The 17,478-nt window shown below is 37.7% G+C and overlaps 2 protein-coding genes across 40 annotated transcripts in view; one reads left to right on the top strand and one right to left on the bottom strand.

Annotated features, from left to right (window-relative positions):
- TLR3 (toll like receptor 3) overlaps positions 1-17,478 on the top strand; it is a 358,863-nt gene that overhangs the window by 26,580 nt on the left and 314,805 nt on the right. Inside the window, exon 3 of the mRNA XM_082444780.1 lies at positions 7,056-7,180. The gene's annotated coding sequence lies outside the window, so the exon portion shown is untranslated. The remainder of the gene's footprint in view (positions 1-7,055; positions 7,181-17,478) is intronic.
- Positions 1-17,478, bottom strand: part of SORBS2 (sorbin and SH3 domain containing 2) — a 202,842-nt gene that overhangs the window by 60,284 nt on the left and 125,080 nt on the right. For 20 of the 39 annotated variants that reach the window (XM_082444742.1, XM_082444762.1, XM_082444740.1 and 17 more), the window contains 3 exons: positions 11,897-11,932; positions 8,152-8,290; positions 4,553-4,725 (listed from right to left, as the gene is read on the bottom strand). In XM_082444742.1, the coding sequence (XP_082300868.1) occupies positions 4,553-4,725; positions 8,152-8,290; positions 11,897-11,932 (348 nt within the window). The remainder of the gene's footprint in view (positions 1-4,552; positions 4,726-8,151; positions 8,291-11,896; positions 11,933-17,478) is intronic. The other 19 variants (XM_082444774.1, XM_082444748.1, XM_082444749.1 and 16 more) reach the window with 1 other exon arrangement.

Here is a 17,478-nt window from a genome sequence, read left to right as displayed (position 1 = left end):
AATAAAATGTTGGCAACATTTGCTGTGCTAAACTGTAAGTTCCTTAAAAGCAGAAGCTCCTTATCCACCCCGCTTTTGACATAATATAAACAGTAGGCTGCAGTGGAAAGCTGAGATTAATGTCAGATCAACCTAGATTCAAATCTTGGTTCCTTTCATTACTGTTTAATACTTCCAAGCAATAAGAATTTGGGCAAGTGAGGTAACCTTTTAGGGCCTCAGTTTTCTCTAAGATGAAATAATTATATCCACATCGTAGAATTGTTATGGAAATTGAAAGAGACAGTGTATACAAAAAGACCTAGAACAATGCCTAGAATATAAGAAATGCTCAATAAATCATAACAGTAGGGAACCTCAGATATTTACAGAATAAAACAATGAATGAATCCAGGTTATTGGATGGAAGTCTACCTAATCGTATACCTGTGAAAGTGGACATATGCCTTTATAATCATAATTCAAGATTTTGCTTGGAGTGTCTTCATTTTAACTCTTCCAGGGTTATTCTGGTAAGAAACTTGACCATTCTGTACATAGTGACTAAATATACAGATTTTTCGAGGCAGTTCTCTTCAAAGAAAATATTCTGTTAGGAAGGCCACAAAAATATTGTGTTTGTTAGACTGAGCTTTGGTGTAGATTTTATATCCTGATTTTTCTTTCCAATGTGGTCATCGTGTTTTCCACCTGGAAATTGAGGGTTTTGTGCTATATCTAGACTTATTTTGATCTCTAAGAATATATGATTCTGGTAATCACCACAAATACAGAGTAACATCAAGGGCTAACTGACTTTGTTGGGAATCACTTCTCCACTCATTCTAGGCTCTTTCTACAATGGAAATATTGAGTGGATCACTGGTGGACTTTATACTCAAATGGTGGGAGCTGGTGGGAGAGGCAGTGATAAAGCAAGAGTCTAGCTGTTATTTGCTGGGTTAAACAAAGTAGATGAACATGTATCTTTAAGGGACATTTATTTTCATAAAAGATGGATTTCTTTTTCATTAAGCTTTAATTCCTTTGCAGTCTTTAGCAATAAAAAATAAGACATAACTTTGTGTAAAAATGTTTCCCAGCCATACCTGGACACAACCAATGGCAACGAGGAAGCTGAATAAGTGAGTTATATCGCTGTATATGGCAATGCACCCTGACAGACAGGAGTTTTTCCTTCACTTGCTGGAGGGCGCATATCCGGCGGGATCTCTGTTGTGCCATCTGCTAGCTTTATATGGTGAGCACAGAGATGCCAGGAAATGCCCAAGTTGGTTGGCAAAGAGGAGTGTGAGACTGGTAAATGGGAATACTAAAACTCTATGTCCCTTTCTAAAAGAAGTCCTCTAAGCATTTAAAGTCCCTTTTATAAATGCCACCATGTAGGTTGTTACGGCAAACATTGAGATTAGGTAAACGGAAGTCTACTCAAATTTCAGGAAGCTTACTTGTGTATTTGTTCTTCACAATGATTTTGCATGGACAGTAGCTACTAGTAAATCACTATTTGGTTGTTTTCTATAACTTGGCTGAATATGCCTGAAATTTTACACTCCTGTAGTTTACAAAACATCAGAACTCTACATTGATTTGTCGTGCAGAGATTTCCAAAAAGGGAAAAGACACATATTTTCTACATTTTTGGTGATAATTATCATTATCCATAATAACTTGTTAGTGAGTATAGTGTTCAAGACATTATTTTAAAAATTAACTAGGGAATATTTTGGACTCGAATTGTATTCTGATCATTGGCTTAGAATAAGAGAAATAAAAATTTGGTATTTACTAGTCTAAGTTACTAAAATACTGACTATAGTAAACAATCTAGTGTCCTAGAGGAAGTCACAAAATATAGATATTGTTTCAAAATTTCTTTAACGTGATAATAAAATGTTGGCAACATTTGCTGTGCTAAACTAAGTTCCTTAAAAGCAGAAGCTCCTTATCCACCCCGCTTTTGACATAATATAAACAGTAGGCTGCAGTGGAAAGCTGAGATTAATGTCAGATCAACCTAGATTCAAATCTTGGTTCCTTTCATTACTGTTTAATACTTCCAAGCAATAAGAATATACACCAGTATACATTATTCTATTCTATTTTCGCCCCTTTCCAGATTGGAAAAGATTCAAACGTTGTTATATTTGAACTTGAAGGAAAGAATCTTACATTTCACTTAACTACTCGCCTTAATTACACAGTCTCGTGGGATCTGAAACCTAGCGGGTTTTGTTGTTGTTGTTTTTAAGGATGGCAGTAAAAGGCTAACATTAGACGTCCCAGGTCGCATGAGAGAGGGCAGTCTGGGGAGCTGCTTCCCTTTCTTCAGATAACATTTGGTTAATTCTTGGCTTTCTAGAGTTTCCATGTTACTTTTTGAAATTCTGTTTCCTTGGTCTATGCTGGTTGTCTAAAATGAGACTCTGAGATGATACACTGGGACAGTACTGCCTTTGGTGTGTACACTGAGCAGAAAGCCCCTGTGAAGCAATGTAAGTCTGATAATTATTACTTTCTATGCGGATGAGAAAGAAAAACAGCCTTGGAGATTCTTGGCCTGCCGTGGCTCAGACATGGCGAGACTCCACATTTATAAACACAGCTATACTTGGGGATGTGCTCTGTGGGGCTGACAGATAAGAAATGTGAATGACTCTTCACACCTGTACCTTCTCTGTAAACTTTGAACAGTCTACATAAGAGCACAGCTGTACATAAAAATGCTGGTTCCTTATAAGGAACTTCTGAGTTGCTTATATTTTTATTTTCTATTTTATAGAGGGGGAACTTGCATTGAATGTCTAGTATCTGCGTTTGTCTATGCATGTCTAAACATGCTTTTGATTTGGCAGTAGATTAAAAATATATAAATTTTTAATATTTCTTGATTTTTCACTAACCATCTATAACATCTCAGTTTTTTCCTTTTAAAACGTAAAAAGCAAGGTCTTGCTATTTAAGAAAATTATATCTTACGAATAAAGACAGTTCCAGCTTTGCATGTCCATTTGTGTCTATCATATATTGACTTAAAAACATACCTAGAGGTCTCAGATAAAATCAGACAATCTATAACTACACAGAATCAGGGATCTCCTAATTTGTCAAGGGTCAGTTAAACAAAACCAGAGACACTGTACCTGTCTGGCACTGTATCCCTACATTATTAGGAAGAAAAATTCAAATTAAACCATTTTGAGTCAGAAATCTTAAAAGAGAAACAAACAACAAAGTGCCACCACCGGAAACATGCAGTCACCATAAGATCAAGAATGTTAGTCACAATCCCTGAACTTTTCCTGTCACTTAAATATGACAATCATTGGTTCCAACAGAGATTTTTAGGACTTTATAATTAGTCACATTCAACATCCCCAGAATCTAATGAGTCTAAAGCCCCAGCAACTGCTCTACAGATTTACTTTCTGGCTTCCAATTCTCATACAGATGCTTGGAATAATCAATTTTCAACTCTCCTCTCCGAACACAGGATCCCCATATGATGAATGCAAATCCAAGGAGACAAGAGACCCCCAGTCTTTGTCTTTCGTTCTTTCTGAGCGATTCCAATCGTCCCTGATCTCTTTTTCTGATCTCTTGCCGGTTCTTTTCCTCTCTCCACCCTTGTCTTTGGCCCCCCAGGTTTGCCTTCCAGGCCAGTAGCTCTCGGCACCAGCCCGGCCGCGTGCGTGGGTGTTGGAGACCGAGTGTATGCAGTCGGCGCTCCATTCTCTCACCACCCCCCAGTTTCACCTGCAGAGGTGCCGCCGCTCTCATCCTGGCGCCCCCAGTATTCCTTCGTGCAGGCCAGTACAGACCTCCTCTCCAAGTGGCCTGGATCAGCAAGCAGCTGCCTGCCCAAGCTCAGCCTCTGCTGCTGCTGAGCTTTGCCAGAAGGGGCTGCCCTGACACACCGAGCAATGTTCTGGCAGAGTTTAAAGACTTAAAAAAAAAAACCCCAAACACTTTCACTTATCGCCCCGGAGAGCTCACAGCAGGCACAGCTGACGAGGGACACTAAAACGTGGTGTGTATTTTCCTCAGACAGTTTTTCCTTTCCATGACATGAACTCCCTTCCCTCCAATCATCTCGCTGCCCAGCACCCAATTCACAGCTCCCAGTCTCCTGGTGGTAACACACATCCATCTCAAGAAACAAATCACTGGTTTATTCGCAATGCCCATGGGAATTCAGTGCAGCCAAAGAATTCACATTTTCTTCTTCCTTCTCTTTTCTCTCTCTATTGCCCCAACACTCCGTGGAAAAGGTAAAACCAAACAAAGCCTACTTTTATCGTTTAACAGAATCACAATTTTCGTGATTTTTTTTTCGTGATTTTTAATTGAAATGGAAACACAGATTGGGTCATTATCTTCAATCGACAGTTCCCTTTCTCTGCCACACACAGCATAATATTCATGAGAACTCAGATGGCACGGAGGGCAATCCTCATTATATAAGAGCATAGGAATGCACAAAGCCATTGACAATCCATCCTTTGTGGAGCCTGTGCACAGCCCCGGAGCAAGGCGCGCTGGCATTTCCTACCGTTCTAATTGCCGTGGGGATTCCGGATTCATCCACCGGCCCGATCCCCGGGTAGTGCGGTGCTTTGATGACTGTCACTCTCTTCTCCTCCTCTGAGGATCTGTACAGCGGTATCGAGCTGCCCATGCTGCCGTCCAGAGACTGTGCATGCTGGGGGTATGTCTCTGAGGAATCTGTGGAGAAAATTTGGCGAAATATACTTGATGCACGAGGAGTCAAATTAATGGAGCCTCATGCCTACCGTAATATAATATATTTAATTACATGTAATTACGTATAATTACATAGTTATATGTAAATATATAATACTATATTATAATATATTTATAAATAAATATAAAGTGTATTTCCATCACTATATCTTTTAACTCATTGACCTTAGATTTGAGCCACTCATTGTTAACGTGTAGGTATATATTGAATAGACCTCTAACAACAAGATCCTCATTATTCAGTGATAAGGGGAAGGGGAAGAATAATATTTGTTGAAAGACCATGCGGCCACGTGGCAGCCACTGTGTTAAGAAGGCATTGTACATGCATTACTTCATTTTATCCTTCTAGTAATCTTGGGTGAGGGGTCCATTTTATAAATGAGGGGACAGAAGCTGGGACAAGTTTAGTAATTTCCTTCAGGTCATCATTTACATTGCTATTATTTTGGTGAAACTGCTGACTACCATTATTTTAAAGTACGAAAGTGTACTTTTAGGATGAAAAATATGACTATTGAGTCTATGACACTGATTTTATAAAAATAAAGTGAAAACAAAAATCACATAAGGAAATCTTCACATCCAAACATATACTTGGATGTGAAAGCTTATGGGTAGAGAAATGATCGTAAGCTATTAGTATTAACGTTTATTTAAGACTCCACGATGGCCACTAAAGTTAAGTAGCTTCACTTTTACTTTAAAGTAGCAAAAACCATGACTTCTCACCCCTTGGATGTGAAAATTGCCCTAAGCATACATTGTGACTGAGATTTATCATGCTCTTCATGCCATCTTCGTTAAATTTTTGGTATACTTTCATAAGAAACAGAGAGGACATAGGTGTACTATATATTCCACTTAGAGTTTACAGGTATTTATGAAAATCTACATTATCATTTATTTAGTACAATTGATAATATGACCTCCTGTTTTTCTACAATAAATTTCAAAATTTTGCTGACCAAGAATGACTCTTGGCCATGGTTTGTCAGATCTGTTAGTCAGGTCTCTTTTTATGTGCATATGGAAAAGTCCTTATATCAGGGTAGCAGTCATTGATTATGTATAGGTATAGATATAAATATAGATATAGACATCTAAAAAGATATGACTGTGTTTTTGTAGCAAATTTATACAAAATTTCATAAGATTTTTAAAAAATTTAACTCATCATTATAAGGATAAGTAGAGATAAGACCTTTGTAAACTAATATCTGTTATAATATTTGTAACTGCTGTTACCATGGCTGTGTTTTAGTTTGCAACAGAAAAGCATTTTCAATCCATTTCTGATGAAGAATGAATATGGCTAGGAATAAAACTGCTTTACGTGCCATTGTATGTAAAAGTAGTATCTTTTCCAAGCAACTCTGAATTAAGACGCAAAGTGATATTTGACTCTGATTTTCCATTTAATTACAGAAAGGATTTGAGTGGGCAACCATGATGCTAGTATTTCTATCAAACACTTTGAGCACTGAGTATTTGCAAAGTCCTAGCGTAAACAAACAGTGTTAACTCTCTTCATATGTGGGTCATAAGATTCTATGAACTTACAGCTTACAAGTTAGCCTTTTATTTTATTATGCTCTTATATGGTCCACTAACTCTCATTTTTGCAGCTTTGTCCTCAACTTTATAAAGTTCCTCTAGGGCAGAATAGATTTGTATATCCTCCTCAGGACCTATCTCAGCACTGGCCAATTGGAATTTGTTCAGTATTTATCTACAGAATTTCTTTCTCTGTAGTATAGTTTATATGTAAAATCCACCCATTGATATGTTCTAATATAAAAGCCTGTCCATACTTAAGTATTTATATATTTTGTTTGTTGGGGTGGGAGGGACAAAACTGTGTTCATTAAGACAGGCAAAGGGGACAGAATCCAACTTTGATAATAATTATTTGGAAAAATATTATGGCTAGGATAATTTGTAGAGTTTTACTATAGATGTGTGATCATGCATAGCTCCATAAAGAATCTAGATATAATGGACTCCTATTATAAAACTACACCAGGGAGTGATTATATAAGGGCAGTATTTTGGCACAAAGACATTCTACTCTCTTATACTGTAAAAGGACATCATTATAAGATTCACAGATGATCCCAGGAGCAGCCTTAGAGAAGGTGCAAGTGTATTTAGACTTCTCTTTGAGTCTCGTGGCTACATGTAAGTCTTATAGTTAGAGAGGTTTTGCTGGCCATAGAAGTTGAGTTCCACAATCCATAGGCTGGGTGTTCCTGGGTAAACTAACAGCCTCATCTTCTTTCAATACACAGTGTCGGGGAAGAGAAGGCGCTGTCTGCTGTCAACGAGGACATGGGAGTTAAAGCCCTGTGTTCTAGTTTCTTCCTCTCTGCTGGTTGGTGGTGGCCAGAGGATCGGTCTCCTGCTTTTCTGAGAGGTATGTTGTGGTCACGTGGTCCTCCGCCGTTTTCCCTGTTTCTTGCTGCCCTGCAGTCCTTCTAGTTGCTCAACATGGAACCTTTCTCAGCTTGAATTCAGATGATGGTTCGATTTGGTCTGTTTTTCAATGTTTGTTTGGGTTTTTTTTTTACATTTTTAAAAACTAAGAAATATTTATTACATTATTTTCTAAATTGTCCTAATATATTTTGCTGCATAAAAATGTTTCTAACATTATATAGCACAGCTTCTTTTCCAGGAAACTTTAAAGAGTTCATGAGCCCCATGAAATCATATGTTTAAAAATTTATATGAATGTCCTAATGTTCATTTTTTTGGGGGGGAGGAGAGCTCTGTCTTTCATTTAGTTCTTAATTCCCAAAGGATTAAGAACTACCTTTCTATAAAATTCTGCATCATTATTTAAAGGAACTCACATCCCTGACTGGTGGTCTTCTGGTCTCAGTTTGAATAGTAGTTTACTACTTTGGGAGGCAGCCTATCCCCTTGTTAAACTGTTTTAACTGTTAAATAGTTCTTCTTTATATATATCAAAAGAATTTTCTACAATGAAAGCTTTTCCACAAAAGAAAGGGCTGCCTCGAACATGGAGGGTATTTGCCACCCACGGAAATTCACTACATGAATGTTCTCCTGGTATATATGCACACTCCTCTCCCCAACTGGCCATCTTTTTCTTTCTGCCCCATCACCCCAAATATCTAATAGCCTTCTCCAGACTCCGATATAGATGCAGTCATCATCTTGGAATAGCCGGGTCCCTATTTTCTCCAGTGTTAAATCCTCTGCCTTTAATTCCTCCCCTAGGAGAGGCTCATTAAATAGTGGAGTATTGAATGTTTCTGCTTCCTTTTCCAAAAATTACTTGGATGCTTTATATTTTTCTCATTTACTTTGTACCTGTTATATTGAAATTGTCATGAAAATCATGACTATCAGATGACTTACCAAGTGACCGGCCATGCTGCATGATAATGCTTGAATTGAGTGAGCCTGGTAGCGAGTAGGCAGAAGGGGAAAACGGCCTTTGGTAGTAACTCAGTGGACTCACAGTGCCTCCAGAGTTTCCATTCACTGTTATCTGGCTCTGAGAAAAGTGCAAAGACATCCTGTTAAAGCACACGGTCCCCTGTAAACGTCACTCCTTTAGATGGCAGTAATGGCTTCCATTCACATGACAGTCATCAGCCGTCAAGTATTTATTTACTAACTGATGTCGAGAAGGGCATGGGACATTTTTGTTTTCAGTGTCTTCTCTATCTTCCTTTACTCTGAAAATCACTCTCTTTAAATGTCAGAGGGCACAGGAGGTGATTAGGAGAATGGAAGCAGCTGACCCGTGGGCACATTGCTCTGCCAACAGTGATGTCCAAAGATATCAGAGGAGCCAGTATAAAATAAACGTGGAGGGTGAATCTGCTCTAATGTCGTGACTTAAATCACACTGCTCTGCGTGTAGGATTGTAAAAGAACATTCTTTGAAAAGAGGAAAGTGATCGGTTTTCAGACTTAATCAGGGATATATATCCTGTAGCGAATCAAGGTTTCCAGGGCAAGGTGACTAACATAAGGAGGACAATTGTTTGGATTTATATATGTCATGAAGCAATCTATTCTGGAAGAATCAAATACCTGGCGAAGCATCAGAAAGTGGTGTTAAACCCCCGGCTTCTTCTACTCATGTTTCATTTAGCACGTTATAGGCCTCTTTTTGGTTCTTTAATAATTTATTGTTTTGATTGCTTTATATTTGAGTATTTTCATATCCCCAGTGGTATTTCAAGATTCTTGTTGAAGATGGTCGTATATATGCTTTTAAAACATATTTTTCTGTATAACATGCAACCTGGTGCTAATAGGATAGTAGATATTCAATAGATACATATTCTAATTGAATTGAATCAGCTCAGTTAGAGAGGTTGAGCTCACTATTAAGCATGCCGATCTGTCCACAACACAGCACTGAGCATTGTGGAGATTGCATAATGCATGCAAATAAGATAAAACATTAGTAAGAGCATTTAGTTAAAATACCTTACAGCTGCATACACACAAAACACATATATACACATAGGTAAAGAACTATAATTTGTGACCTTTATCTGCTTATTTTAAAACAAATTAAACTTCTGTAGTATAGGCCTGAAACATAGGTAAATTAATTGCACATTTCTATGATTTTTCACTTTAAAGCAGATGTTTTCAAATAATGTAGAATTAATCTAGTTTCATTACTTTATAGCCATACCACATCTGTCCTAAAGTCAGTAAGCATATCATTACAATGATTGTGCTTAATGATGAACTACTGCTCTGAGCTGTTACAGAAATCATTATTAGCAACCCTATCTTGAGGGTCGTCTACCTTAGAGCACTGGCCATTCAGATAAGCGTGATGCACTGATCTACCCAAATGCTTCAGAGTGCTTATATATCTTTGATGAATTATTCGAGACTATCTTTGCCTCCTTGCCCAAATCCAGTTTGGTTGATCTTTGTAAATATAATTTAAATATTATTGTTATAATTAATGTTAAAGGCAGGAGAATTCTTCTTATTAAAAACTATCATGTTACTATGTAACTAAACTTAGGAAAGTTGCCCTGCCTCCTATTTTGATGGTTTCAATAACATTGGTTATGGGTTAAACAAAATAAAAGCTGCAAATAGATTTAGTCTTTCAGCATGTTAAATCAATTAGGATTTTACTAATGAAATAATACTATTAGAATTTTAGAAAATACTTTATTGTTATAGTGAAATAATTATTAGGAAAACCATCTCATGGAGAAGGTATGTGCAGTTTAAACTGTTACTTGAAACTAAGTTCAGTTACAGTCGGCTCCACAAAGCTATACGTATGCCTCTCAGGCTCCTGAAGAGTCTTAGAAACAGTAAATTAAATAGGCTAGTACATAAATTAATACCCTATCACTGCTTTGTATTTTTGGGTAAAGGCATTCCTTAGAGTTTTAAAAGTAAAGAACTATTGAAAGCATAGTAGAACATGGAGAGGCTCATGCCTGTTGCACTCCAGGTACTAGTGGCAGGGGAGGTATTAGCTGTGGAAAAGGAGGTTCCTTCTGGAGCTAGTCTCTGAATGCAACATTTCAGGGGAAAGTTTTATACCCAGCTGTTGAATGAATACTGAAGCCCATCTAAAGTATTATTAAGTATTTAGTAAAGATACTAAAAAGTATCTTTTGTCTTCTGTAATTGCAATGTCTTGAAAAACATATAGTTTATAATATTTCTCCAGGCATGAAATTCACAGATTTATGACCTTGATGCAACATAAAAATTATGTAGCACAGCTAAAATTTTCTCTATGACAGTGCATATTTAGAACTTCATTATGAAATCAATTTTAGAAAAAAATTCCCTTTATTTTGCCTAAAGTTATGTGCCTTTCAAATTGAAGCTATTATCTATACTTTATATGCAATAGAAAATCTGCGCCATAAAATTTTGAAACACTTTAGGCATTTATAAATCATTTATTAGGGACTGCTTGTCAAGTAGATATATTTAGATGAAATAAATACGTATGGGAAATATTTATATATTGCTCTAAATGGAAGACAAATTATTGATATATAAAACAATAAATATTCATAAATTTCTATACTGGAGTGTCTTGGGAAAATAATTCCAACAAAATCATAGGGCCAAGTTTCTGCAATGTAGATTAAGGTTATTTACATCATTCACTCCTGCTGGATAGATGGGTTCAAAAGATGTAGCTGTTAATGAAAGGGGAGCAAGAAGAATTAACATCATACAGTGAGTAATCATGCATGTGACAAATAAGGAGATGTGAACTGTTCACACAGGGCACATGCATATGAATCTCTGAAGTAAACTGTTATCTACCAGGATTTAATACTGGATTAAAATTTTAGACTTTCTCTACTAATCATCATCATATTATATGTATACCTATCTAAATTTCTGAGAAAACTTCTTATTAAGGCAAATCACTGTACAACTCATTAGCTAGAGCAACACAGTGTAAACATAAGTGACTCTAAAACGAATGAAGAGAATATAATTGACCTTTTGAGCCCAAAATAGGTTTTTGAGGATGAATGTAATGTATTTCCATAACAGATTGTACAGAATCGGTTTAGATGGAATCAACATCTATGCAAATAAAAATGCTCAGCTGCAAAATCAGATGGCAGACAAGAAATTGGTCCTTTTGGTCTTTGGAGATCTGTTTAAAAAACGATGGAGCATAGGAAAGAAGAATGATTACATGCATGATAGCAGGGGTGGTTAAAGTGATGCCGTCTGTCCTGGCAGACTGCTGACCCGCGGTTGGGGAAGGTGTTTCAGAACAGTCAGTTTGTCCGAGTCAGCTATCTGCAGCTCATCTGGGGTGGCTGAGGAGTACTCCTTGGAGGAGCAGTGGGAATGCTCGCCCTGGGAGGGCTGTAGTGAGAGAGCCTGTGGCGTTGCTGTGGGTAAGGCAGGCAGGAGCAGGAAGAAGGGGTTTATAAAAGCAATGCAAAAACGTTGGGGGTCTTTGGAGGTGTGAAGGCCCCAAATCAGCAGGTGGTAGCAGGGTAAGTGATGCTGGGCTGGAGCCACCATCTGGTGAAAAAGTGGTTGGGTTAAAAGGTACCACAGAAGGAGGGCATGAAGAAGAGGCTTCTGGTGGGGTTTGTCTGTGTGTTTGTGAAGCATTTACCTCCAGCACATTGGCAGTTAAGTTCTGGTTTCCGAGCTGAGTTTGAGGAAAAAATAATGAGAAGAGATATAAATGATCCAATTAATAAAAACATCTCTTTTTGCAATGTGGCAGAGAAGGCAAAGCATCGGTTTTATTTGCAAGCACTCTAAGGAAATAGATTCAGAAGAATTAGGTGCCAACCACACAGTAGAGGAAAAGCATGAAAACATGCAGAAAAGGAATCCAGTAAATGTTTTTTGGAAATAAGACCAGTTTTCACACAGCTTTAGTTTTGGGTGAGGGCTTAAGAGTGTTGGCATAATGGAATTTTTTTTTTCTCCAAAGTTTTGGTTTTTGTACTTGTGACAACAAATTAATATCAAGTCATTCATTGGTTGGCAGAATTAGTTTTCCCTTCACCAGAAAAAATCTTATAGCAGATTTCTCCCTACTGTCTCCTTGTTGGAAAATGTCCCCCAAATATAAATCAGTTTGCCTCATGTTTTTCTGATTTTCAGATCTAGAGACTGATCAAATTAAAAATAACTAAATGTAAAGGGAATTTTGTTTCCTTTCCACTCATTGAATCTCTATTTTAATTTCACTATAAAATACTAAAGGAATTGAACTTTAAAATATCCTAGCAGTGCAAATAGTGGTACCTTTGTGTGAAAATGAAATGAAAAAAAAAAACCAAAAACAGCCACTGATGATGTTAGAGTATACCCTAGCTGGTTAGAACTACTGTTGGCTTAAAATCTTAGGTAAAGGAGAAAGAAACTGAAGGAGAAAGAAAAGGTTTAATACCTCCAAAGCTAAACATGGCAGAGGGGTGGTCTGTAAAAGGAAGAGAGTGGCTGTCCCTTTAAAGATGTCATAGCTATCCATTTTAACCTTCATGATAGCTGACCACACAGGGCAAATATGATGATAAGTGAATTCACTCAACATGAGTGAATGAAACTCTGAAGCAGATTTTTTTTCTTGCTCCTCACCCCCACCTCCAAAATAAAGGTTTTTTGAGTGTTCAGTATGGGGCCAGTTGTAACATAGATAGCCAGGGTATTATAGGATATTAATACAAGTATGGGGAATGTATTAAAGAGAACTGTATAAAGTTAAAAATCTTGCCTAGTAAAGATTTAAGTGATTCTTGGCCAGCCATCATCTTCCTAACAGTTGATGTCATGCAGACTGTTGATCTCATAAAAAGTTATAATTAATTTTTGTCCTCAGAATTTTAATTGGAGAGTTTAAAAAAATCCATTATATAAAAAGGTCTCTTGGCCACAGATACCTTAAAAATCTGAGAGCTATTGATCCTTCTCTTAGGAAAAATGCACAAATTCATGTATGCATAAAATTTGATTAACTTTAGGGGTTCATGGATACTTGAAAGCACATCTTTAATCTAACAGGTTAAGAAACTCCAACCCTGGATAAAAAGACAGATTTTTCTATTCTATTCTTATCTAGTGAGCTTTTGTTGTTGTTGTTTAAAGACACACATTTTAAATGTGATACTTTTATACTCATAAGTGGGCATTGCAAACTCAGGTGCTGACCCTGGGCCAGGAATGTATCCAGGATGTGCAAATCAGGCTAGGGGTTAGATAAGAGGGAATGATGGTCCATTCTCTACGCCTGCATCTTTATTCCTGTCCTGATACAGGGAGGGGGAAGGGTAAGCTGGGACGAAGTGAGAGAGTGGCATGGACATATATACACTACCAAATGTAAAATAGATAGCTAGTGGGAAGCAGCTGCATAGCACAGGGAGATCAGCTCGGTGCTTTGTAACCACCTAGAGGGGTGGGATAGGGAGGGTGGGAGGGAGGGAGACGCAAGAGGGAGGAGATATGGGGATATATGTATATGCATAGCTAATTCACTTTGTTCTAAAGCAGAAACTAACACACCATTGTAAAGCAATTATACTCCAATAAAGATGTTAAAAAAAAAGAAGAGGGAATGATAGAAACTGGTAGAAGGGAAAGGGCATGTTGCCCCAAGGCAGCCAAATTAAAAATTAACTCAGTGGCAACCAAAGGATATCTATAGTCATAAACCCTTAGGCCGTATGTTTTTGGCTCAGTAAATGTAGAACCTGGAGGTGGAAGGGGAATAGTTGGATATGGGCTTGGAGTGGAGCTTGGGGTACAGAGAAAGGGAGCAGAGTCTGGCAGGGCCAGGCTGAGGGTGAGGTGAGCAAGGCACTTATCTTGGGTGCAAAATTTAACGGAGTGACAAAAACTCAGTCATGGAGATAAACACTATTTTAATGCAATCTTATGAAAAAAAAATCAAAGTCAATACAAAAAAAATCCAAACTGAACAAAATATCAAAAATTTAAATAATGAACAGTGCCATGCCAGGTCATATTGAAGACTGAGGAAAAAGGAAAAATTTGTATCCTGGATTTTTAATGGAAGCAATAATATTATAATAAAATAATAATATTTTCAAAATCTGTTTTTTCCTGATCTCATTTTCAGTTGAGACAATAGCCATGCCTGACAAATTTCCCTTGGCCAACGACGATCTTAAACAATTTTTAACTAATTTAAGATGAAGTTAAAATTGTAATAAATTCTGTTTTGGTCAAAATAAAATATTTAAACTTAAAATAATGTTCAGTTTTGATACACTTACTTTTCAACTTTTCAGTATTTTTTAAACTGCTGAAATGTCCTAGAAAAAAATATCATACATACATAAAAACATACGTATATGGGGGAAATATTTTTCTTTCTGTCTCAGGCTCTAATTGGCTTGACATGGCACTGTAGTCTGGGATCTTAACACTTCCCTCTTGAATGTCTTCAGTGGTTGAACTTCTAGGCCTCATTTCTCAAGGAACGTATGACATATGTCTTAAATATCAAGTGAAAGGATGTGACAGGTTTTGTTCTCTACTTTTCAATAGAGCTGATAGTAATTTACTTGAAAAAAATATCTAGGAGAGAATTATACAAAAATCAATCTTTATATTAAGAAATTATTTGTATCTTATTAGGTGTCATAATGGTATTTTCATTATTTTTTTCTCTTCACCCATTAGACAGAGGTACTAAAATTTCTACAAACCTAAGGATATCGTACCTTATATTGGCTTTAAACTACTACCAGGATAATTGAAGTTGACAGTTGAAGAGAAATGACAAAATAATGAAAATTGCTGAAGCCTTGTGATGGGCTACTTAAAATGGGTTTTATTCTATAATTATCCATATCACTGTTAAGATTTACAATTTCCATGGTAACTTTAAAAGAAACAATTTAAGACTTTCTCTGAAAAAAAAAGTTCACTTTTACATACCACCCCATCTCCTTCTGTGATAATCCACCTCCTCTCTCACAGCCCTCCTGAGGGGATGAGGAGGAAGTCCCTGGCTGCTGTGTTTGTACCAGGCGAGCCCAGTTTGTTGTTCAGGTGAGGGAATAACTGAACTAAACTGGCCCAACGAGGCACTGCCTCTTTTCAGGGAATTTGAATTAAATGATACTGAATGCCCCAGTCAGGTAATCGTGTACCCCACAGTCCCAGATGCAAGTTCACACATAATCGGAGCCAGGGAATGTCATGGAAATCCACAGGCACCTTGGAGACATAAGAGGGCAGAAGCTAAGAGAATGTGGCCGACTTGCAGGGAGGCGGGGCAGGAACTGGGTGGCATCTAAGATGGGCAAAGAGAGTAGCTAACTGGTCGTTCCCCAGGCCCCCTAAGACCTGGCGTTACTGCCTGCATTTCGTGATACAAAACTGCCCTGTAGCCTCAGAATAAAAACCCTTTTTACCAGAGGTCTTAGCCTTATCGTCCCTACCCACAACCTGGGTGACAAGTGATCTAAGATGGTCACACAGATTTGGGCACATTGATGGAGCGTGTTGTCTGGGTCAGGGGGTGAATATTTCCACTGTGCTACTCAGACCAGCAATATGATTTTGACTCTGAGAAGGTGTCACATCTTAAGAACATTGCCAGAACATGGGGTTCAAGTGTCAGATTGCATCAGAAACTAGAGGCACTTGAACCTACTGGTTGAGCTGTGGGTCTAGAGTCGGACAGACGTGGCAAGTTGTCTACCTTCCCTTGGCCTCAGTTTCCTCATGTGTAAAAATGCAGACATTAATAAAACCCAACTCCTAAAGCCTGTGAAGATTAAGTGAGAAAATGTATGTAAAGTGCTAGTCCAGCATTTTGTGTGTTGTAATAGCTCTCAATAAATGAGAGCCATTTTTAAAAAATTAAAAGGCTTGGAAGGCATAGGAATGCTTTGCCCAAAGCAAACAGCAGGGTAGAGAGAAGAGTAATATGAAAAGGGAGACAACTTCATCTCTTTTGCTTCCTGTTGATGAAGTACAGAAGTTAAGGAAGGCAGAGTGCCTCAATATGAGAAATACTTTCTAATACTTAGATCTGAGAATTGCCCAAGCCCTGACTAGCTGTTCCTACACTAACTGAGCTCTCCATACCTACGTGTATTCAAGAAGAGGCAGGCTGCTCTTCTATTTGGAGGTGTTATAGAGGGGCTCCTAGGTGATTTCTAAATTCATACTGGAATCCCAAATATTCTCTACTGTTCAGTCATTCAAACACACACACACACACACACACACACACACACACACACACACACACACACACACACACACACACACACGTCAGGGGGAGGATTTGCCATAGACCTGATCAATTGATCTCATAACAAACCCATAAAAAAGAAGTCATGAGATACTGGTTGGCCATCCTAATAGAACACATGAGCGATTAGAGCTGGTGTTGATGGGATTGGTCCAGAAGGCATACTCTGTATTCTACACCTTTTCTAGCATCCCACACTGCTGACATTTATTCATGGTTCAGCCTTCCTTAAAACTTCTACATCTTGATCCCATGGAGCAAAAGAGATGAGTTTTCTCCTTTGTCTACATGACCCTGAGACAAAGTCCCCTCTGAGTCCCCAGCATATGTGCAGGAGGAGCTGTGAAAGTGAGGCTTTGGCGAATGCTTGATGACGTTATTTCATAATAGAAGGGCCAAGTTTATCCTCCTGAAGCAAAGGGCACAACACTAACAAATGCCAGAGAAAATGTCTGGGGTGTAGATTTTGCTGTCTTTCAAAGCTTCTGGTTTAGACATTCACTTATCTGACATTGAGAACAATGTGACATTTTTAGCAACAGGATGTCTGTTCATATAGTGACAGAGGGTAACATACCTCATTTTGTGTTCTCTCTATATATAAATTTGTAGGAGGTAAATTAAAACATACGCAGCTTATAAAACAATATGTTGTATTATCAGATACAGAGAGAATTAAAATTCCTAATGGTAGGCTGCAGTCTTCTTCTTACACTAATGGTCAGACTTTAATGAAAACAGCAAAAGTATGTAAATGAAACTTCCAGAACACTAAAGTTTTCTTTTCACCTCTCAGTGTAGAGCATTTTTGTTTCTTGGGACTGCCAATTTCTTGGGAGGATAATTCTTTATAATAGAGCATGTATTTGGCTAATTCATGATGTGTAGCTGACAGCTCTTGGCACTTACTGAGACTTCTTGCAAGAATGTGGAATGTAAGTATTTAAAATGAA

This window comes from Balaenoptera physalus (assembly GCF_965194825.1).
Source record: "Balaenoptera physalus genome assembly, chromosome: 21".
NCBI lineage: Eukaryota > Metazoa > Chordata > Mammalia > Artiodactyla > Balaenopteridae > Balaenoptera > Balaenoptera physalus.
The sequence above is the reverse complement of the archived record's forward strand: the minus strand, read 5'-3'. Positions and strand labels throughout refer to the sequence as shown.